Source organism: Cherax quadricarinatus, chromosome 8 (assembly GCF_038502225.1).
Source record: "Cherax quadricarinatus isolate ZL_2023a chromosome 8, ASM3850222v1, whole genome shotgun sequence".
NCBI lineage: Eukaryota > Metazoa > Arthropoda > Malacostraca > Decapoda > Parastacidae > Cherax > Cherax quadricarinatus.
In genome coordinates this window covers 3,268,003-3,292,573 of record NC_091299.1, presented here as the reverse complement: position 1 = coordinate 3,292,573, position 24,571 = coordinate 3,268,003, and the positions used below count along the sequence as shown (strand labels likewise).

At 41.5% G+C, this 24,571-nt stretch overlaps 1 protein-coding gene across 4 annotated transcripts in view; it reads right to left on the bottom strand.

Moving 5' to 3' along the window:
• Positions 1 to 24,571, bottom strand: part of LOC128685179 (serine/threonine-protein kinase WNK3) — a 638,681-nt gene that overhangs the window by 475,301 nt on the left and 138,809 nt on the right. The window contains exons 2-3 of one of the 4 annotated variants that reach the window (XM_070082756.1): positions 23,630 to 23,659; positions 22,577 to 22,705 (exon numbers count right to left, since the gene is read on the bottom strand). The exons of 1 other annotated variant lie outside the window; for it this stretch is intronic. In XM_070082756.1, the coding sequence (XP_069938857.1) occupies positions 22,577 to 22,705; positions 23,630 to 23,659 (159 nt within the window). Of the gene's footprint in view, positions 1 to 16,121; positions 17,300 to 22,576; positions 22,706 to 23,629; positions 23,660 to 24,571 lie in introns of those variants that run through there. 2 more of the 4 variants (XM_070082764.1, XM_070082769.1) reach the window with 2 other exon arrangements.

Here is a 24,571-nt window from a genome sequence, read left to right as displayed (position 1 = left end):
AAACTTACCCTCCTTCAGTTGCTGCCTTGCAACTTTGCATAGCTCCTGATGACGCACTGAGAATTGTGAAAGTACTTGAGCTAAAGATTTCCAGCAACTGTAGCTTGTCTTGCATTGTTAAGATATATATATATATATATATATATATATATATACATATATCGTGCCGAATAGGCAGAACTTGCGATCTTGGGTTAAATAGCAACGCTCATCTTGCCATATAGGACAAGCAAAAATTTGTGTATACAATAATTTCGCCAAAATCATTCTGAACCTAACGAAAAAAATATATTTCACTGTGTTTAGTATTAAATTATTGTAAACAAATCTAAAATACATTTAGTTGGGTTAGGCTAAAATAAATTATTCTTGTTATAATAAGGTTTAAGTAAGTTTTCTAAGATTCGTTTGGAGCAAAATTAAAAAATTTTAGGAGAAAATTTTAGAAAGGACTTAAATTTTAAATGAGTTCTTACTAACTGACCACTTTTTCATATTCGGCACGATATATATATATATATATATATATATATATATATATATATATATATATATATATATATATATATATTATAATTCCCAGGTAAGGGTAACTCCATCTTTATTAGAACAAAACCCTTGGAGCTGCCCTAAGTGAACCCTTAATGAAATACTCGATGGTATCCTCATTATCTTACTGAAGTCTCCCAACTCAGACTGGCAGATTTCAACACCGCGTATGAAACTCTTCCTCTGTGATAAAATATGACATTACATAGTCTTTGTTCCTATTACCTAACTATCGTAGAGAACAGGGTAGCAGCACATTGCCGATGTATCCAATTTTGCTAGATAAAACAAAAAGAAAAAACTTCTTTCCCCTTCCCCCACACGGATTAGCCCAGCAAGTCGCGCAAGTGTCGCCCACACGGCCATTTATCTTGTGCGGATTGCGTGAAAAAAAAACTCAATCCTCGAAGCATCATTTGGGGATTATTCCACTGCAGTACTTGTCAGTAATTTCCGCTGTGTCATGTCTGGACCTCCAGCAGTGTGGGCCGTAGTGGCTCTCCTCTCTTGGTGCCTTAGTGCTCTCCTCCCTCCTCGTCCAGGAACTTTGGAGATCCCCCTGTCCAGGAACTGCTCCTCCCCGCCTAGAAATGTAGTATAAACTGAAGGTATACTATAGCTTGGAAACTTCTTTTTCGATAACAGCAAGAGTTAGTTTATTACAAGTAGCGCTGAGTTTCTTCCTGATACACATCTTTGATTGTGAGTTATTTAACATTAACAAACCATAACAAAATAGTGAGCAGTGTTGCACAATCGCTTAACAATCAAAGATTAAAATCCAGTTTAGATAACTCAGTAAAATTACATTACCAAATGTAAAATTTAATTGTCCGTGTGTAATTATATATAAGTAACCCCAAGGTAAGTATTAATGAACGGTTGTCAGTAACTGGACGTTGGGCCTGACATGCTACATGCGTTGGACTACGGTTCGAATTCCCATCCATTCTTTTGTTTTTTTCGTAAATGTTATTTTATGTGCAATTTAACTTTAAAAACAAATAATAAAATAACCTTAGAAGTAAGGTTAGAAAATGTGAAGCCAAGTAAGCGATTTACTGAGACAGTGAGAAAAAACAAGTCATCTTTAGTTATAAACTCTTGGAATTGACCTCCAAGGAACTGGAGGTCCATTCAAAATTTGATACCTACTTACTGTTCATCAGGTTTACCTTCGTATAATAATAATAATAATAATAATAATAATAATAATAATAATAATGCTTTATAAGTGGTGCAACATATGTTGGAATATAGTGTGTACAATATTAATAACAATGTTTAAGGAAAACGTTGAAGAAGTGGAGTGTGGCCAGCACCCACCAACACTAAATACCAACTTATCTCACTTATTTACAGAGTTGCCTAACATAACAATCAAATATTTTACACTTGTGATATTTAAAGAGAATGCCTCGATTCTGGTGAAGGGCTCCTGAGCCAAGGAATTGAAGCTGCCTTTCTCTTTTTCTAAATCTGATAACCTATCAGCACTACCCAGGGGCAGTATGACGCTTATAATCAATCCATAAAAAAATCCTCGTTTGGTGTCTACCTTTTATATACCTTTGATGAGTTTCGAGTCACTCTCTACTCCAGGAGCCCAGCCGTGGGCCAGGCTCGTCTGGTGCTTGCCTGTTCAACCAGGCTGGGTCTAATGCTCAGTTAGGGTTTAACTGCTTTAATAACAAAAACATAAGCATGACGGGACGCTGCACTAGGCCTGTTGACTTCATGCTCTAGGCAGGTCCAACTCTCACCAACCACACGCACTACTCACGTCCAACCTATATTTAAAGCTACCCAAATTTCTCGCCCCAATGGCCCTACCTAGGAGTTTGTTTCATTCACCTACAACTCTATTGCCAAACCAGAACTACCTATATCCTTCTAAATCTAAATTTCTCTAACTTGAATCTACTGCTGCGAGTCCTGTCTTGATTAGATACTTTCATCACATTTCTTATAACCCTTTACTCCCATTTTTCACTTACATACTTGAATCATATCTACCTCTCTCCAGGTGGGCTGAAAGCACTGATTTTTCACTATCTTCCTAGGAGAGGTTTTTGATATATGCAATCAACTTCATCTTTCTCTGCATATTTTTCACTGCATTTCTAAATTGAGCATCATAATCTATATGAGTTATACCAAAGATATTTGAAGTTGAAATATAACCTTAGGACCTTTATTACTTTTGCATTTATTGATGTGAACCCAAGAATCATATCAGTTTTAATGCGAACAATTATGAAATGTTGTCCTGGCTTTAAATTTCTGTAAACCAGAACTAATTTTTTTCTCTCGCATTGTCTGACTAAGCTCTGCATTATTTAGCTTAGTACCATAGTTTTTCCTTTCCTAGGATTAGAATCATACATTTGTCTGTCCTGAACTGCATCTTCCACTCCTCTGACCACACACAAGCCTATCCAAGTCATCCTCTCTCTCTCTCTCTCTCTCTCCTCGCCAGAAATTATCCGAGACCTATTTCAGTGTTATCGGCTATCTCTATTTATTCCTTCATACATGTCGTTTGTGTACAATGTGGACAACAAGGCTGTTTACCCACTCACTCAAGCCATCACGTCATTCGCTAGAAAGCCAAGGAGGTTGCTGGTGCTGGGACCTGTCATAAGGACAGCAGGTACTCCACCTTGGAATCTTGTTAGGGGGATACCACCAGCACACCACAGCTGCTTTTTTTTCCGCGCCCTTGTCGTAAGGACAGCAACACCACTCACCTGGTCGACATTTCACTAATGTTTAAGTTTGCCGACTTTTCAATATCATAAAGTAACACTTGTATAACACGGCAACATAGGAGTTAAGAAAAAATAGAATGTTTAGTATGTCCAGCCTAGATAGTAAAAAACTCACAATAATGGATTAAAATATAAATTCGAATTAAGAAATGGCATAAAAAACAATATACTATTAAGAAGTGTTACAAATGTCTATGACCGGTTTCGGGAGTTCTACCCTTGCAGCCGGGACACATACCAAGCTTCTTTGAACCCCTGGTTATCCAGGACCACAGGCCCACATAGCCATTACAGCCCAGATGATCAGCAGTCTGCAGGAAATAATAATCCAGTTATCTCTTGAAAACTTCTAGCATCGTTCGGGCAAAAGGTTGAGTCTTTAACCACAATGCTCTTCCCTTCGCCGCCTTTCACTGGGTTTATTCTACACTTTCTCCCATATCTTTCACTCTAGTGAGTTATGACAATGTGCAGATTGGGGATCAGGCCCTTAAGTATCTCCCATGTGTATATTATTAGATCCCGTCTCTCCAGAGAGACACCCAAAGTGCTTTGAAGCGTTCCCAGTAACTTAGATTTTTATTTAATTCTACAGGAGCAGCCAACGACTTTTGTACAATTTTCAGCTCCACTATCTCCTGCCTTTTAAAAAGTGCTATGAACACACAACAATATTCGAGTCATGAGAGGACCACTGATGTGAAAAATGTCTTTAAGAGAGTTGCTTCTCTTGTTCTGAATGTTATTATAATCCATCCTGTCATTCTACTGGTCTTCGCTGCATTTGACTGTTTTCTAAATAACTGTACTCATTTTGATTTCTTTATTCTTCCCACATTTAAATATGTGAAATTTGTCACCACCGAGCATCACGTTTTCATTAGTTCATTAGAAAACTTTGTTAATCAACTTGCTTTTTTTTCCTGAGGAAACGTTCATATTTATTTTGGTATCTTCTGAAAAGGATGATACGAAACTATGGCTAGTGTTGTTTATGTCTGCCTTGAGGATAATAAACAAAAGATTTGCTTGGACCGTGCCTTGTGGTACTGAACTTTTAAATTTACTGAGATTGAGCTTTCTTTCGTTTACTACCATTCTGCTTTCTGTCTGAATATCCATTTTCTTGCTTTTTCTATTGACTTTATTTTATTGACTGTCACCTCATGGTTACATATGTTAAATGCCGTTGCAAAACTTTGGGTTCCGACTACAACTGGCCATGGGTCAGGCCCATCTGATGCTAACTTAGTCAATCAGGATGTTGCTAATGGCCGCCCACAGCCTCACATATCCATTACAGCCTAGTTGATCTAGTATATGGTTCCCACATCTCGATGTATATATTCGTCTCAGTGCTTATGTTCATAATCCGAAACCAAAAAGACAATAAATAACATTACAACTATTCGGGGAAGCTGCCAAGAGCCTAGTGGTAGTCACTATGGAGCTGGAGATCTATATCACTAGTACTCCAATCAAAACAAAACCTTTTGATCAGTACATCCCATTAATAAGTTTTAAAAACTTACGTTGTTCCAATATTAACTAAAACTCTGAAGCTAATAGAAAGCAAAAAAAAAAAAAAAGTGGGTAAAGGCGGTCGATAAGAACTGTGTCAGGAGCTATGAATTAACCCTTACAAATAGCACTAGACAAGCACATCTAGACCTAAATAATTTTTAGCCGTCAGCCCTCTATACATGTATAAATTCAGGTCATTACAATAAAATGGAACGAGATATACAATAACTAGCTTCGAAGCTCATTTAACCTATCTGGCCTTCGCGGCTAGATCCAAGACCAAGCTTCCCGGTGGCTGACCTGATCAACCAGGCTGTTGGTGCTAGCCGTAACCAGGATATGCACCACAGCACGGCTGATTAGGAATAGACTTAAACTTGACTTGAACTTGCGCGCGCACACACCTTTGATAAGTTTCGAGTTTTTTTTACTCCCAGATCCCGGCCTAGGGCCAGACTCGTATGGTGCTTGCCTTGTCAACTAGGTTGTTGGTACTGGAGGCCCTCTGACCCACATATCCATTACATGTAGTCTGGTTGATTTGATTTAGCACTTGGTGAAGATACTTGTCCAGTTTCCTCTTTAAGACTTCTACACTTGTCCCAGTAGTGTTTCTGATATCTTCTGGTAAGATACTGAAGTCAGTTATCATGGATGTTGATACAATGTTCTCTTATTGTTCCCACGGCGCCCCTGCTTTCCACTGGGGTTATTTTGCGCTTTCTCCCATATATCTCACCCCATTATAATGTTATGGTAGTGTGCAGGTTTGGAACAAGACCCTCAAGAACTTTCCAGGTATATTACCATGGATCTCTCTTCCGCTTCAGTGAGTACATAGGATTTAAAGTGCTCAGCTTCATAAAAATCAATATTTGCTTTGTTGTAATGTATTTAACTTTGAAGATTACAAGTTTAAGGCATTAGCGTTTGCGACCTGACTGGCTCACTGAGATGTCAATGTTTATCTGACTGACTCTCCCCCATCACAGCAACATTTTCTCTTACACATTCATCAAGCTACCTCGTCGACTCATCATATTTTCTCCTATATATTCGTCAACCTATCTCGTTGACTCACATCCCCACCCTCTCCTTCCCCGAAGTAGTTGGTTCATGCTGTTGAGACCTACCGTGCCGAGGCTTGTGCAAGTATGCCGAGCAACCAGAGGGGCGCACATTGAGTGCCTTTAATGCTACCCTATACCACATGAAACTGAATGAAATCCTGCATCTGAAGCTACTAACTGTGAAAGATTATTACAATAAAGCTACATTTTACACCTGTTTGAAATCAGGGAGTATTTTTGTGGACACCCTGTAATACTAACTTCAGCCCTGTCAAAAATGTTGAAATTTTTTTTACATAATTTCCTAAATGTAGAACATATGAATGAATAATACAATAATTGTGTAATAAAATGTGATGCTGTTTGGACCCTTCGAGAAATTTCAAGGGAGGAGGTGGAGAACAGCCAGTAGAGACGCCAGAGAGACGCCATGTTGAATTTAATGTGAACACTGGTCCTTTAATTATGAAATGTAATCAGGCATTCTTGGAAGCCAAACTGAGTCGTTTCGGCCTGAATTTATAATAGGAACCCGTGTTAATGTACCCAGCTGAAGAATTGGGACAGGAAATTTGTGGGACCTCAAGAATTACGAGTGGATGACGAAAAATAAGGGATGCAACATCACTCACAGGGTAGTGCACATTATTATTATAATCAAGGGGGAAGCGCTAAACCCGGAGGATTATACAGAGGGTAGTGCACAATTAGTGCTTGCATTTAGATCACTAGCTGACCAGTGTAGGGTCTAGGTGTTAGGCAAGTGTTGTGGTGTAATTCATCTAAAGCAATTAAATGATAGGCGTTAGTATAAACATTCTGTGTACCCAGCAAGTAAACCAAAATTGTGATGTAGTTCAGCTGGGCCTTTGAGGTCTCTAGGGAGACCTAATTATATGGCCACCTTGCCTTGGCAAGTGGCTAAGCACCCACGCCTTTTCGGCTTAAGTCTCAGCTCCTTTGTTCATCACTGGCGTCAGATCTCGGCGTCAGGTCGTACACGTGGTGCACACCTCATTGTGGAGGGTGCTTGGACCACCATATAAGCCCAAGGAAGAGCATTATCGGGAGACTTCAAGCGGAGCGGCTATGTGCAGAGCTCTGAGCAGGGAGTCAATCAGAGCTGCGGCGTGGGGCAGAGCTCTGATCTGACGGGGCTCTCTGTTGGAGACATTGGGCAGAGTACTGGCTTGGAGCAGTACTCGTGCTGTATAGGTCTTGGGACCTGTGGCTTAGTTCCTGTGGTGAACTGTCCTCTGAACTATATTGTAAGTTATATTCATTTTGGTCAAGTTGATTGTATTCCATGTCTCACTACTTATATGTACCGCCCCATTTATCTAAACCCCAATGATGTACTCCTGTTACCAAATATATTATTGTACAAGGACTTAATAATAAACAGTGTTTGAGTAGAACAGTAATATTCACTATCCCCATTATTTGCTCTTTTATTCATTATTTTATGTCAAGTAGTGAGAGGGTGAGTAGTGTGGTGGGTAGAGTAATGAGAGGTGAAGGTGTAGTCACCAGTGACCTCACATTACCTACCTCGGCTAATCATCTCTCCTACCACCTCGCCTGCCTATCCACTGCCTTACTCCCCTTACTCCCATATTCCCCAAGATAATGACTTGCATTCCAATACCCCCCTACATGACAAAATAACATACAGTCCACATAATTTTAATTACCAGAGTAGCTGGTTTTAATATTATAATTATTAATTTAATGTCAGGTCTAGCTTTTAGTGAGTGATGAAGAAGTAGAGAATCGAAGGAGCCGCAGTTCAGCAACCTACTATGACTAAGTCCCATTTACCTCACCCAAATTACTTGCAGGTAATAATTCAGGTAATGCCCTGTAAGCCTCCTGCACGTGATTTGCTAATAATAATAATAATAATAATAATAATAATAATAATAATAATAATAATATTCAAAAGGAACAAAACATTTGACGCTCCTGTTGCCCCTGTTCACCTAGCAGTAAGCTAGCAGTGCTAGCTGACTGTTGTGGCTCGCATCTTGGGGAGGAGGATTAAAGAACGCCAATGGAAATAAGCCGGATCCACTGGCTTCATTAACTCTTTGGACAAATAATCCACATATAGTTAGGAGGAGGTGCGGGATTACCAAAACTGTTGTCCAGAGGGCTGAGGAAGGGTTGTTGAGGTGGTTCGGACATGTAGAGAGAATGGAGCAAAACAGAATGACTTCAAGAGTGTATCAGTCTGTAGTGGAAGGAAGGCGGGGTAGGGGTCGGCCTAGGAAAGGTTGGAGAGAGGGGGTAAAGGAGGTTTTGTGTGCGAGGGGCTTGGACTTCCAGCAGGCATGCATGAGCGTGTTTGATAGGAGTGAATGGAGACAAATGGTTTTTAATACTTGACGTGCTGTTGGAGTGTGAGCAAAGTAACATTTATGAAGGGGTTCAGGGAAACCGGCAGGCCGGACTTGAGTCCTGGAGATGGGAAGTACAGTGCCTGCACTCTGAAGTAGGGGTGTTAATGTTGCAGTCTAAAAACTGTAGTGTAAAGCACCCTTCTGGCAAGACAGTGATGGAGTGAATGATGGTGAAAGTTTTTCCTTTTTGGGCCACCCTACCTTGGTGGGAATCGGCCAGTGTGATAATAAAAAATTTTTTTTTTTTTTAAGATTTACCTGTCATCGTACATAAACATAAGACAAAAACAAAAAAGGCGAGCAGTTCTGCTATAGTGCAAAACTTTAACAGGCTTCCTTTCGCAGGCGTGTTTTTAAAGTTAACTTTGTCCTTTTAAAATGTATTGTAATGAATTCTTAAATGCGATAAAGAACCGCGAATTTAGGAGAGTTAATGTTGAAAATATCGTGGGAAGCGTTTTCTTTGAGTGGCGTTGCTACAAGGTGTGGCCGTTCTCTGTGTTGAACACAGCGGAAAGTTCCCCGTGACCTTCACTGTCATAACAGCTGATAACTAACTGATAACTATTAAAGTACCTACACCTGTTGTCTTCTTTAGCTTCAGGAAATTAAAGAAGAAAATAAGTTTTCACTAATACTGCGTGAGAAAACGATAATTGTAAGAGCATGTGTGGGCGAGCACGAGTGATCAATAAAGCAGTGTGCTGGCAATAAAGGAGGGTGCTGCACCACTGCATTACGCTCCAGCCCCCTAGCTAAACAATTTAATGGTGAATTTTCTCTAATATATTACTAACTGCCTTATAGCTACACACCAAATAAAATCAGTAAATATTATATACCAACACTGAGCGGTGAAAATCAGAAGTGTATTACTGTTTCGAACATAAAGATTTCAGAAAAATGTAAATTTCAAATAAAGGTGTTTTTACTCAGTAACTTTAAAGAACACTTTCGAAACACTGTAGCACTAAGAAGGTGAAGTACCACTAAGAAGAAGGTGAAGTACCACTAAGTCAACATCTTGGAAGCCACTAAAATATTTCACTTTCAGGGGAAAGTGATTTAAAACAGAAAAAAAATAAATATTCATTGAGAAGCGCTAAATCCGTGCCATACACCTGGGGAAAGCGAGGCAATCAGGCTTGATCCCAGAAAGGATTGAACAGCTGTAATTCCCTGGATTAAGAGCCCTTCAGCAGCATCAAGGCAACCCCCCCCCCTTTCCATGATGGTAACAAAGAGGGTCTATGAATACTCTATAGATCCGCTAAAATATTTTTTGAAAAGCCAAGTAAAATTTTAGATTCATTCCAGTTCACAACTAACCCACAAATTGCAAATGAAAATTGGACGATGTTTCTGTCCGTCCAGAACCATTTTCAAGTCCAGGACGGACAAAAAAGTTGTTCTGTTTTCATTTCTAATTTGTTGGTTATTTGTAAACTGTTCATCCATGGTAAATTTGAATATACGTGAATTGTTCCAGTCATAATATTGCGGGCTATTTGTGAATTGTTCCAACCATGGTAATGTTCGTTATTTGTGAATGAACATGTTCTAGTCACGGTAATATGGGTTATTTGTGAATGAATATGCTCTAGCCAGTGCAATGTGGGTTATCTGTGAATTGTTCCAGTCACGGCAATATGGATTATTTGTGAATTGTACCCATCACGTTATTTTCACTTTTCTTCATTCCAGTTTTCGACTTTTTTTTTTTTAAATTCACGAATCCTTTTCTGTATCTCTTTTATTTTTACTTTAATCACTAATTGTTTAACAATCTTTATTTCATTAGCAAAAACGTTCAGTTTTAGTTCAGTTACTGGTCACTTAGCTTTTAGTAACTAGGACGAACGTTTTCATACTCTTCTGTTTTTGGGTCTTGTATTAACATTGGTGTTAATATGTAGCAGCAGGTGTAGAGCAGTGTTCCCGCTAGAACGTTACTGCACCTGCGTTGTGCACTGTTAGTATTCTGTTATCGTATGCTTACCATCTCTAATCCAAGCTGCCTTGGAAATGATAATGTAACGTCTAAGACTAAAGGTGAGGTGTTACTTGTCAAGTACAAGCCAGTTATAGATTTAATTAAGAACATAAAGAAGGAAAAGTGCGGCAGGCTTACTGGTCCATGCGAGGCAGGTCCAAGTCTCCCACCGGCTTAAGCCAATGACCCAAATTAGTCAGGTCAGGTCAGGTCACATTCACTTAAGGAAGGAGCACGGCATCAGATCTAGTAGCACAAGCTAGTCAGGTCCAACTCACACCCACCCACACCCACTCATGTACCTATCTATGACGGTACTCGGGAGTTTGTTCCACTCATCCACAAACCAAACCAGTGCTTTCCTATATCCTTCCTGAATCTGAGTTTTTCCAACTTAAGACCACTGCTGCGAGTCCTGTCTTGGCTAGATATTTTTAGCTGGATAAATAATATAAAGAGAAAGACAAACCATCAATTAATAACTGAAACAATTTCTGTTGAAAATATGAAATATATGCAAGGGATGGGGATATATCATTCCGAGGCAGGGGTGGCAGTGTTAGCCAGGTCAAGTGTGTGTCGCTGCTAGACTGTATTAACTAGACTGTATTAAGCTAGAAACTGGGAGAACCAAGAAATGTCGAGTGGCAGTGTGCGTCAGGTAAAAGGTGAACTGCTGCATAGAAAAACGAAGTTAAAGGAAAAGACAAATATTTTTTTTGTCTAAGGACGTTTAAAGCCAATTCTGGGTGTGCTCTACAGTGCTCAAATATTAGACAGCGACCACGGTAAACTTCTTTTGGAAAGATGTAAATGCTTCTGGGAATGAATATGAAGTCTTAAATGAGAGATTATATTTTCAAAAACATTTACTGGAGTGGTGTTACATTTAGGGGTAGGTACTAAACTCGCAGGGGTCCCACAGCGCTTGGGGAATAGGAGACAATCACCTTCGGTATGAGTGGAGAGCAAATCCAATTCCTTGGATCACAAGCCACTCACCAGGGAGTATTAATACAGTACTGACCAGGAATCTAAGACTCTTATAACATCCTACAGGTAGCCTAGGACAGTTTTAAAAGAATACTAGAATTATTTACCTTGATGAACATAATTTGGTCACTGAGTCAACACAGTCTGGCAGAGGGCCATTCTTGTCCCCCCAAAAATGTACAGATTTTTTGTCACTAAGGTATTTAAAACGATGGCATATGAAACAGTAGGACGTTCAGCCAAGGCTACTGATAAGTGTTGCATACAGGCGACATGAAAAAAAAGTAGCGACACCGAGAATAGGAAGAATACTTATCTCTTGGATGGAAGAGTGAGACAACAAATGGGTTTGTTACTGTAGGTTACCTGTAGTTGCTTCCGAAGGTCACGCGGCCCGGTAAGAGACCAGGCCTCTTGGATGCTAGCTTGATCGTTCAGGCTGTTGGTGCCCGCCGCCCAACATATATAACAACAACCCGGCTATTAGGAACTGATTTGTGGAATCAAATATCGAGCTCCCTCTCGAAGACAGACGAAATCACTCAGCATGATACTTCCACTAAAAAGCAAGGGTGTGACGAGTACACTAGGAAAACTATGAGTGTCAGAGGTTCCCTACTCTTCAACGCCCTCCCTATGTGCATACTGGGAATTACCATCAAACCTCTGGCGGTCAAGAGGGAACTGGACAAGTTCCTTATTATCAGTGCCTGACCAGGCGGGCAGTGGTTTGTATGTTGGACTGCGTGCGGCCAGTAGTAACAGCCTGGCTGATCAGGTCTTGATCCTCCAGGAGACTTGGTCTGGGGCCGGACCGCGGAGGCAATGACCCCCGGAAACATCCTTCAAGTTCAGTTCTCTCTCAGTGTACTCATCGCTTCCCTGCTTTTCACCTTGTTTTTATTTCCATAATCCTTCCGTAACATAGTAACTGAAACAGTCCTCGTTAAAAATCACATTGTCAGTGGTCCAATGGAAGACTTGGTTGGTATCAGCTGTGTCTATGGATGCCACTCTTATGGTACCCATAGGAAAGACAGCGAAAGATGGAAATATATACAAACACGGCGTAATGAGATCTTTAACTGACAACGTTTCGCCCACGCAATGGGCTTAAAAAACCACTGCATCGGTGAAACTTTCTTAATAAAGGATCTCATGCTGCATTTGTGTGCGTTTCCATCATATCGCTATTTTGTACCATTTTTCTCCAGTTAAGAGATGGTATCATACCGACAAGTGTGAAATAAGACACATGTGAAGTGCTAGGATATTTATTGGGGAGACGTATCACTTGGAGCAGATTGTTCAATGAAATGAGAATAAGCAGAGCATACATAGGAGTAAAGAGAGGGTGACGGTTGGTGCAGGAGGGAGACACTGGTCTAAGCTCAGTGTCTTGCTGGAGTAGAATTATTTTTACCTATTTATATGCATGAGAAATCAGAACTGCCACCAGTAGCAAGTGCCGTTCCACACAGGTTAATGTTTACTACTGTATTACAGAAATTATCATCACAAACCCATTTACAGCCAATCATTCACACACAAAAAATATACATTAAACTTCTGTTTTGGATATGTTTTGATCTCCAGGAGGTTCTTCAATACAATATAGAGTTCACAAAATCATAGTACAGTATAGCAGAAGGGCGGTCAGATGTGAAGTCAGGGATAGCAAAATGAGTCAGGGCTCCTGACGGCAGTGTCCTGTACTATTTATTAACTTGGCCCTAAATTTTGATGTGTTAAAGCCTCAGGTGTTTCGCACAACTGTATCAGTAAGGCATATCACGACATATTCTACGCAACGATACCTGTACAGGTCCGTTTCTTTCATTACGAGTTTAGCCTCATCCTAATTCATAAATTGGCTATCAGTGTTTCTATGTATGACACATGCGCTATGTGTTCCTATGTTTATCAAGTAATCTCTACAGATTTGAAATAGCTTAGTCTCCATGTGAAACATTCTCTCAAATCTTCCATTTTGTTAACTTATTTTCATCAGCTTGGTGTAACACCCTCTCTTTGATATACATTCTTATTATTGTCAATGCGGCATGCATATTAATGCTCAATGAACAACCTTGTGTCTAGGTCTCTTGCGGTTTCTCCCACACAGATCTTGTCGCCAGCCTCCACACACGATAACGTAGACTTTTGCGTTTTTGTCAGAGGGGTTGTTATACTTCTTTCTGGTAAGCTCACTGATGCTGATATTCCCGACTGGTAAAATCTTGAAGACGTTATTAGGCTACGTTGGAGTTTGGGAGTATGACAATCTGTTGGAAGACTGTGGGGGATGGAGTGCAATTTTGTGAAAATATGTGGTATATAATTATATTTCTCAAAGATATTCTAGGCTACAAAACTGTACATATATCCATGGTATAAACCTTGGTGATAGATACAAACAAATTGTAAAGTAAAAGGACACAAGTGCAACTAATGTGACATTTTATTGTGGCAACGTTTCGCTCTCCAGAAGCTTTGTCAATCCGTTGACAATGCTCCTGGAGAGCGAAACGTTGCCACACTAAAATGTCACATTAGTTGCACTTGTGTCCTTTTACTTTACATATTGTCGGTAATCCTACCAACTTCATTACACCAACAAATTGGTTTAGAAAGCCACATGAGCCACATTAGAAACCGTTTCGGTCCTGGGACCCTGATCGCTTCTAACCTCTGTAAAAGGACACAGGTGCAACTAATGTGACATTTTATTGTGGCAACGTTTCGCTCTCCAGGAACTTGATCAAGCCGTTACAAACAATACACTGACACAGGGTATATATGGTCTTAAAGTGAGGTGTAAACTAGTGGCGGCGGCGGCGGCGGCGGCGGCGGCGGCGGCGGCGGCGGCGGCGGCGGCGGCAGCGGCAGCAGCAGCAGCAGCAGCAGCAGCAGCAGCAGCAGCAGCAGCAGCAGCAGCAGCAGCAGCAGCAACAAAATATGGTAGAACAATCATGTGGAAGTTGTTCTACCATATTGTATTACTACTACTACAACTAATATTACTACTACAACTAATATTACTACTACCACTAGTATTACATCTCACTCTGAGCCTATATATACCCTCTGTGTCCAAGTATTGTTTGTAACGGCTTGATAAAGCTCCTGGAGAGCGAAACGTTGCCACAATAAAATGTCACATTAGTTGTACTTGTGTCCTTTTACCTAGCATAACCTCTGTATGTTAGTAGTGAGCAACATCCCACGACCGAAACATTTTCTAACAATGTCCTAGTGTTTGCTCACGTGTCTTTCTAAACTGCATATATCTGTAAATCTTTTCAAGTCATTAGCCAAGTCACAGCAAATGTAAAAGGAAGCAGAAATATCCCTATCAATTACCTAGAAAAAAAAAATGCGGGGAGTGAGGCACACCTCCAGGGCACAAGCCGCTCAAATTCCAAAACAGTAAGATGGAACAAGAGTCGGTTTTACGCCCCTTGTACACAATCTTCATGAAATATACCGACGTAAGTCAGTGACGACACAACATTAGGTATACAAAATGCATTGAAAGAACTCTATGGAATTACCTTTGATATACCGGAATTTTCAAGACTATTTCAGTGGTATGATGCTGTCAGAAAAGTGGCAGATGCAGTTCCCTCTAGACAAATGTATGGTTCTAATTCTGGAGGGGAAAATGTATAAACTAAATAGTAAGCTTAACCAAACCAGATGCGAAAAACAAAATACATGACGAGTAGAAATGTTTGGCCTTAAGCCGGAATGCGAAAGAACCCATGAAACCGGCCAGAGGTATGACACAGGTTGGGTGTAAGACTTGCCTAGCACTGGCCAGTAATTCTCCTACCTTCTTATATTCTATCGAAAAGATCACATTTTCGATCATTCATTGGGAATATTTTCACTGCGGTTGTTTTACCTTCCCTTCTAATATATTTGAGTTTGTTCAAATATAACTATGACTCTACAACCATAGAAAACGAGTCTAAACGTCATCTGCTATATGGAGGTAGGTAATAAAAAATAACTGCTACAGAGAAGCGTAACTACTCTAAAGAATGCAATAGGCATTATTACTGCCTGCAGGACACTGATAACAAAGATAGAGAGAAGCAGGTGGGAAAGAAAAAGGGTAAGAGAATAGTGATTAGGATGGAAAGAAAATAAGGAAGGGTAAAATAGGGAAAAAGTCAAGATGGGATGGGTGAGGGAGGTCGAAAGGGGATGGGGAGGTAGCCTAGAAGGAATGGGATGAAGGTCAAGATGAATGGGAGATAAGGAAGTCGCGAGAGTATGGGGAAGCACGTTGTGAGAGTATGGTAGCGAGGAAGGAAGGGAAATAGAAGGAATAATGGACAGGATGTATGGAAGGGAAGAAGGGAGGGAGGAAAGGATACCGGACAGGATGGGTGGTAGTCGGGGGCTGGATGGGAGGGAGATGGGGAATAGAATGTGAGGGGGAGCCCAGCAGACAACATCCAGCGCGCTACTGCACCTCTCCTCCCTGCTTCACGTCCTACACCTTCACAGGTACGGTCGCTATAACACTGACAACTTTCAACACTCATTCATGTTACAACACAAGTTGGTATAAGCTAAATGCAAATGTCAAATGCACTCAACTCTGATAAAGGTCAAATGTATGAAAACTGAGACACTAACAATTCACACACACACACACACACACACACACACACACACACACACACACACACACACACACACACACACACACACACACACACACACACACACACACACACAATTAGGTGAGTACACAGTCCCTCAAAGAACACAAAAAATTATGTGAATTGCTGACAAAAACACTTACCTCTATTCATGAGAATGCGGTGACCAGAACGTATAGAAAAGTTTTCTATAGTCAGCAGCTGTGTGGTCTTGTTACACACCAGGTAACCAATCTAAACTTATCGGTGAGAGTAAGTGTAAGAGTTTCCGTTATGTAGCGTGTACGTCACTAGCCAGGCCTGAGGCTATAACGTTACAAGTGTTACGCAACTACATGCACACGGCAACCTAACAACTGATTCACACCTGAGTGACACAAATGAGAAAAATCTTCATGTGTAGCGCACCGCTGATATACACACACGCTGAATTCTACGTCAAGCCTAGAAACATTATCCTTCTTTATCTCTGGAGTCAGGCTAGCCGCAAGTTAGTCTCCAGCACTCGGGTGTGTCCCGTCCCTAAGTGGTCAGTGTCAAGGTTGCATGGTATGCTGCCTGACCTCTCGTTAACATCTATTACTCAACCCTCTCATCACATCACATTACATTACAAAATACAAAGTCAAATATTCAGTACACAATGACTCAACAGACTAACGTATGTGAAGATCAAGGTCGTTCACACTGCCATGTGACTACGAGTAAAGTGTGCTATACGAACGCAGTACCCAAGGTAGGTATTTGCTTCTCTGGAGTGGTGGTTGCCACCCAAAGTAGGATATCAACAGTTTTTAATACCTGCGAGGTCATAGTGTTTTCTTTAGCCTGAGGTAAATATTGAGTGAATTATTAATCCTGAGCTCAGGTTATACATTTCTCTGCTTACCAATATTAACAGTTAATTCGTGGTAGCTTATGGTCAAGCTTACCATAACCTCCAGAAAGCCTATGTCTCCACACGTCATCCAAGTCTGTTACGTCGGTCCTTCGCCCATTTTTGTCCTGAAGGAATATTGAAGAGGGAATCTGGGAGGGGAAGATTATCCCCTTAATTAATTTGCGAATGCAATAAGCGCATCATGATAAAGATCTCACAAGTTTCCAAAATGACTCGCAACAGCTTCCCTCTTCCCTGGCAAACGGGACACTGCTCTCGCCGTCCGCCTGCAGGTAAAAACTGGGTGGTGCAGGAAACAGCAGGACTGGCGAGGAGGTAGACAGCGGCAGAAGAGGTGCGTGGCGTGGCGGCGGCGGTGGCGGGGCGACTGGTGCTGCTGGTGTACAGAGAAGCTACGTCGACGGCGGTACAGGGGACACCAACCCGCCGCCACCCCGCTAACACCACACACACCTGCCTCCAACACCAATACTATCAATCTCCACTATGTACATCTCTTTAACGCCATACCTCCACTTCCTACGAAAAGTAAAACATGTTTTGGCGACAAAATAAAAAAGAGAGGGTGTGGGGTTGTGGGTGAAAGTGCGGGGTTTGGTTACTGTCTACCCGGAGCGAGAATACATGAGCAGCCACAACAGAGGAACTGCCTACCTCTTGACACACACATTCTTCCTCCTCTTTGCCTACCTCATCAAAACCTTAACATAAGAGCATGATGCTAACAGGTGACAACCTCCTTCACCACCATAAGTATCCATTTACTGGTCTTCCTTCTGCCTACCCTGTCTACTTGCGCTGCCTGCTCTGCCAACCTACCTTGCCTGCCCAAGGCTACACTAGCGTTCCCGCAGTACCTCCACACACGATCACACGGCCCTCGGTTTACCTGTCTTCCTTACCAATATGACAAGTGGCTTTTAATATTTCAAAATACTTCGTTTAAAATAACATGCCCCGCTAAAAACAAATTCCCAAAGAGTGCAAAATATACTTGCTGAGTATACAGCTAGTCTGTTACTGAGGCATAATGTAATACATTGTTGTATCCCCGAGGGAGGAGTTTGTTTGTGGTGAACATAACTATCATATACAGTGAAGGTAACGTCAGCTGCAGCCAGGTAATATCACCTGCAGCACCATGGCGCGACACCCCCATGTCTTCCCCCACCAAACCAGCCCCATGTCTACCCCACCAAACCAGCTCCATATTTACCCCCACTCCCATGTCTTCCCCCACCAAACCAGCCCCATGTCTACCCCCCACCAAACCAGCTCCATATTTACCCCCACCCCCAAATCTATATACGCAATAAAATCTCTCTAAATTTCCAACTCTGATATATCTACCTTAAAAGATGCGAGTACCAAGGAATATTCCAGACGTGAGATTTTAGGTGATTCTGTGTACAAAAAGCCTCCTTCAAGGCAGGTGAAATAGCCGAGCTGAAAATGCAGAGAGCCTTCACAGCTCGTATAAACTCCAGCACCTACTTTACTGGGATTGCTTGAAATCCCTAGAACTGGATTCATTATAACGTAGGCGAGAAAGAGGCATCATAATTTACACCTGGAAGATACTGGAGGGATTGGTGCCAAACTGCAAACTGAAATTACTACTTTTAATAAGCCCAAGCGGCTTGGCAGACGGTGAAGAATACCTCAATTGAAAAGCAGGGAAGCGACGAGTACACAGAAAAAACTCAAATAAATATTAAGGGACCACGACTCTTCAACACCCTTCCTTCATGCATAAGGGGATTATCAATAAACCCCTAGCCCTCTTCAAGAGGAATCTGACAATTTCTCAAAACAGTTTCTGATCAGCCATGGTGCGGCGCATACGTTGGACTACGGATGGCGGGCACTAACAGTTTCACCAGCCAGGCCTTAAGCCATCCACCAACAACAAAATACTTTTCATCAGTGGCCTTCTAGGAGAGTCAAATGCAATATTTGCATCCTTCACAGAGACCCACGATGAGGGCACCTTTACCAAATTCAACTTCAACAACAAGCACATCAACTGGGACCAGGTAAACTATGTCCTAAATGAAACATATTGGGAAGATATCTTAAATGACATGGACCCTAACCAGTGCTTTGAAAAGATCAACTTTCTGGTAGCTGATCTTCAAGGCATATTCCCCTAAGAAAAAAGAAGAAAAGTTGTAAACTGGAGAGCGACGCTCCCTCTACAGAAGTCGAGGAATCACTGAGCTCCTCAAAAATGCCAGATTATTTGAAACACGGAAGGAAGCGCTAACCAGGGAATTGGAAAATATTGAGCTTAAGTTAAAGGACTCATTCAGCATCCAGAATAGACAAGAGGAGCTGAAAGCGATTAGTGAAATTGAAAGAAATTCGAAATAACCCAAACTCCACAAGAGAAAGCCATCGGCGACATGCCCATGCACTCAGCCCCAGGCCCGGACTAGTGGAAATCTGCGTTCATTAAGAACTGCAAGAAACCCCTCTCACGAGCCCTAAGTATGCTATGGAGAAAAAGCATACACACACCTGAGATTCCAGTCACTAAAAACAACGGATATAGCCCCACTCCATAAAGGTGGCAGCAAAGCAATAGCTAAGAACTATAGACTAATTGCTTTAACATTCCACATCATAAAAATCTTTACAAGAGTTCTAAGAAGCAGGACTGCAAACCACTTGGACTCCCAAAAATTGCACAATCCAGGGCAACATGGGTTCAGAGCAGGTCGCTCCTGCCTCTCACAATTACTGGACCAATATGATATGGTCTTGGATGTACTGGAAAACAAACAGAATGCAGATGTAGTATACACAAACTTTGTAAAAGCCTTTGACAAGTGCGATCATGGTGTAATAGCACACAAAATGCGTGCTAATGGGATAACTGGCAAAAGTAGGCAGATGGATCTTCAACTTTCTAACCAATCGAATACAAAGAGTAGTGGTAAACAGAGTTAAATCGGAAGCTGCCATAGTGAAGAGCTCTGTTCCACAAGACACAGTACTCGCCCCTATCCTGTTCCTCATCTTCATATCAGACATAGACAGAGATGTAAGCCATAGCACCCTATCATCCTCTGCAGACGATACTAGGGTCTGCATGAGCGTGTCATCCAACGAGGACACGGCAAATCTCCAAGACGATAAAATCCAAATTTTCCAATGGGCAACGGAGAACAATATGATGTTCAGTGAAGATAAATTCCAACTACTCCGTTATGGAAAACTGGAAGAAATAATAGCTAGAACTGAGTATACTACAAACGCTAATCACACAACAGAGCAGAAAAGTAATGTGGAGTGGTAATGTCTGAAGATCTCACCTTCAAGGATCACAACAATGCCACTATCATATCTGCGAGGAAACTGATAGGATGGATAATGAGAACATTCAAGACAAGAGATGCCAAGTCAATTATGATCCTTTTTAAATCACTTCTTCTCTTTAGGCTGGAATGCTGCTGTACGTTAACATCTCCATTCAAGGTAGGTGAAACGTAGATTTAGAGAATGTACAGAGAACCTTTACTGCACATGTAAGTTCCATCAAACACCTCAACTACTGGAAATGCCTGGAAGCACTTGACTTATACTCTGGAGTGCAGGCGAGAGAGATACATCATAACCTACACCTGGAAAATCCTGGAGGGACTGGTCCCTAATATGCACACAGAAATTACTCCCTACGAAAGCAAAAGACTTGGCAGGCGATGTAACATCCCCAGTGAAAAGTAGAGGCACTAAGAGAAAACACAAAAGTATCTATGGCCCAAGACTGTTCAACAGCCTCCCACCAGCCATAAGGGGAATTATCAACAGGTCCCTGGTTGTCTTCAAGAGGGAACTGGACAGATACGTAACGTCAGTGCCGGATCAGCCGGGCTGTGGTTCGTACGTTGGACTACATGCGGCCAGCAGTAACAACCTCGTTGATCAGGCCCTGAGCCACCAGGAGGCCTGGTCATGGACCGGGCCGCGGGGACGTTGATCCCCGGAATGCCCTCCAGGTAGACTCCAGTTAGGCCAGCAAGCACGCCTGTTCTGGCACCGGGCCGCAGGGGCGGTGACCTCCGGAAGCAACACCAGGTAAATTCCAGGTAGCAGTAACACTGGTGTGACTTCTTTTGTTTTCAAAGTTCTCACATCTTACCTCGAATATACTTTTGATGAGTTCGCGATTTTTTCTACTCCAAGCGCCCGACCTGGAGTCAGACTCTTCTGGTGATTGCTTGATCAAACAAGGTGTTAATGTTGGTGGTCCGCTGATCCAAATATCCATCACAACCTGGCTGATCTGGCAACTGGTGAATATACTTGTCCAGTTTCCTCTTGAAGACTTCTACAGTTGTTCCAGCAGTGTTTAAGATGTTAAATAGTCTGGGGCCACGGACGTTGATAGTGTTCCCTTTTTGTACCCACAACGCCCCTATTTTTCAGTTGGGTTTACCTTCTTAGGAGTGTTTTGTATGTCTAAATCACTAGGCAGTAGATAGTTTAACTTTATTAAATATGGGTCTTTTTACATGCCCCTTTCATTATACAAATGGTCTGCCAGAATGTTGCATGATGTGCTCGTTGGAATTCTTCGGTCTTTCTTTATCTAAGCAATCGAAAATCTGTCACCGATAAGCCTCATGTTATTTTCCTTTGCCCGCGGGAATCTTTTGCTAGTATCTGTAATTTCTTCTACTGAGACGGCTTTTATGTTTATTTTGGTATCGTCAGTAAATGAAGCTGTGACCTGTCTTCTAAAAGGCTAATAGTAAAGTGCTAGAACTGTGTCATGGAAGACTTTTTTTTTTTTTTTTACCTGGAAGAAACTTAAAGGAACAGGTTTATATTCCTTTAAATTCATATTATAGACAAATACCGGGCAGCGATTAGCAGAGGATCTGAAGCAGGTTTTTATGTTTATACTTTTAGATCTATAAGTAGAAATTCATGTTCGTAAGGAAAAATCTATAGGTACAAAATTATGTTTAGAGTTGGAGATCTATAAGCATACGTCTGTTTACAGTGAGAGATCTACAAGTTAGAAATTTTATTACATTCTAGTTCATAGGAATAAGGTTGTCAAGGTAGTTTATATTTCATATAAAGGGGACACGTCGTTGTCATGTCTTCTACCATGCGTTTGTATAAGACATTCTCATTTTACTGCGTCAAGTGCTGTCTCTTCCTAGCATTCCCTAAAATGCTATTTTCTCTATTTTTGAATAACCATAACTCGTAAGACACTCTAGTTCCCTGACAAGTCTCGTACAGCCTGGGAAAGAGAGTTATGACATTAATCTTTGATCAAGCATGCTGTTCCTCACAACCTATAAAACACAGATTTAACCACAAATAAGCAAATTACAAAAATCGGCAGATTACAAAAATAGGAAACGTTGAATTCTGAACGTGTATTCCTTTTGGTGTAAGAATGAGCTGATTTGTATCTGAGAATCGGTCTACAAAGAATTACTTGAACTTTCCTTGTTAAACTGTAATCGAAACCAGTGAAATTCTCACAGCGATTTCAACTAAATTATTTCTATTAGTGCACGTGCATGACCAATAATCCTGTACTCAATACAAATAAAATTAATATATTACAAAGACTTCGACTTAAAATAATACTATTTAATCAGCCAATTCTTCAGCCACCACTGCATCCTAGTACAAGCACTCGTCCAGAAACAATGCTTTAAAAGTGCTTACAAAGGTTGTGCAGAAGAAGGAATAAGTACGACTCCTTTGAGGTGGTCCAAGTAGGTAGCGAGCCCTTCTTGAGGTTGGGGCAGGACAGTGTTATTCCCGCAGGTGGGTAAGGTGAGGCACCCACTCACACTGTAAGGAGGTTAGTGAGGAAATTTAAGCAATACCACACATTACTGAAACAATGTATGCTTTACGAACTAAAGTGTATACCTACATCAAGTGATAATGTTAAGCGTACCATCTTGGTAAATATGTGCTTTTAGTGTGTACATGGAGGGAAAGTCAGGCAATAATTACTGAAACAATATATATTTTATGAAGCAATGTGTATACTTACAGAAGCAGTTACAATGATAAAGTGGTGACTTGACTGCATTCATTAATACGTGTTATATGAAGTATGATAAAAATCACATACATCTTCCCTTCAAAAAACAGTGTAAGCTTGTGAATATGAATTAACATGAATACGGGAAACAGTAAATGTTGCTTTAATAAGAGTCACATTACTGCAAATTCTAAACTATTTTAAGCATAAATAGTAATGTACAACAGGTGCAATACATCTATGCATACATATCCATATAAGGTGGAACATTACAGCCAACACAATTCTGATGTCCTTATTTTACCTACAGCCGAGAAGACATCACAAGGACATGCCTCTAACAACCTTACCAGCATGGACATCACACCCACACTCAACGTGAGAATGAGGAAAGATTCAACTACTCCACAAACGCACTGGATTTCGCCTATCAAACCTGTTCAAACATCCTACTTGTATTTAATTCTGAATGACTGAAGGCTTACACCATGACCCTCTGGTTCCCTTCTCTTGACGTAGACCATGTGTCCAGACACTCCTTCTGCCTTGGCTCACTCCCTGGCACACCAATATGGCACTTAGTCCCATCTCTCCGATATATTATCGCTACCATTGTATAATTACTTATAACGCATGACATAACCCATCTTACTAACACTTACAGAATGCACAAGTTAGCGCCTCTGACCTAACAACTTACCAGCCGTAAACAGATTAATAATTACCTCCAACAGAAGATACTGGTAGCGTCATACCTGCAACAGACAAAGACCTGGTTAATATGATTGACTCCAACAGCACGCGCACGGACGGACACGCACGCGTGCGCGTGCGCACACACACACACACACACACACACACACACACACACACACACACACACACACACACACACACACACGCACACGCACACACACAGTTTGACACAGTTCTACACAAGAGATTAGTGCAAAAACTGGAGGACCAAGCAGGGATAACAGGGAAGGCACTACAATGGGACAGGGAAGGCACTACAATGGGTCAGGGAATACTTGTCAGGAAGACAGCAGCGAGTCATGGTACGTGGCGAGGTGTCAGAGTGGGCGCCTGTGACCAGCGGGGTCACACAGGGGTCAGTCCTAGGACCAGTGCTGTTTCTGGTATTTGTGAACGACATGACGGAAGGAATAGACTCCGAAGTGTTCCTGTTTGCAGATGACGTGAAGTTGATGAGAAGAATTCATTCGATCGAAGACCAGGCAGATTTACAAAGGGATCTGGACAGGCTGCAGACCTGGTCCAGCAATTGGCTCCTGGAGTTCAACCCCACCAAGTGCAAAGTCATGAAGATTGGGGAAGGACAAAGAAGACCGCAGACGGAGTACAGTCTAGGGGGCCAGAGACTACAAACCTCACTCAAGGAAAAAGATCTTGGGGTGAGTATAACACCAGGCACATCTCCTGAAGCGCACATCAACCAAATAACTGCTGCAGCATATGGGCGCCTAGCAAACCTCAGAACAGCATTCCGACATCTTAATAAGGAATCGTTCAGGACCCTGTACACTGTGTATGTTAGGCCCATATTGGAGTATGCGGCACCAGTTTGGAACCCACACCTAGCCAAGCACGTAAAGAAACTAGAGAAAGTGCAAAGGTTTGCAACAAGACTAGTCCCAGAGCTAAGG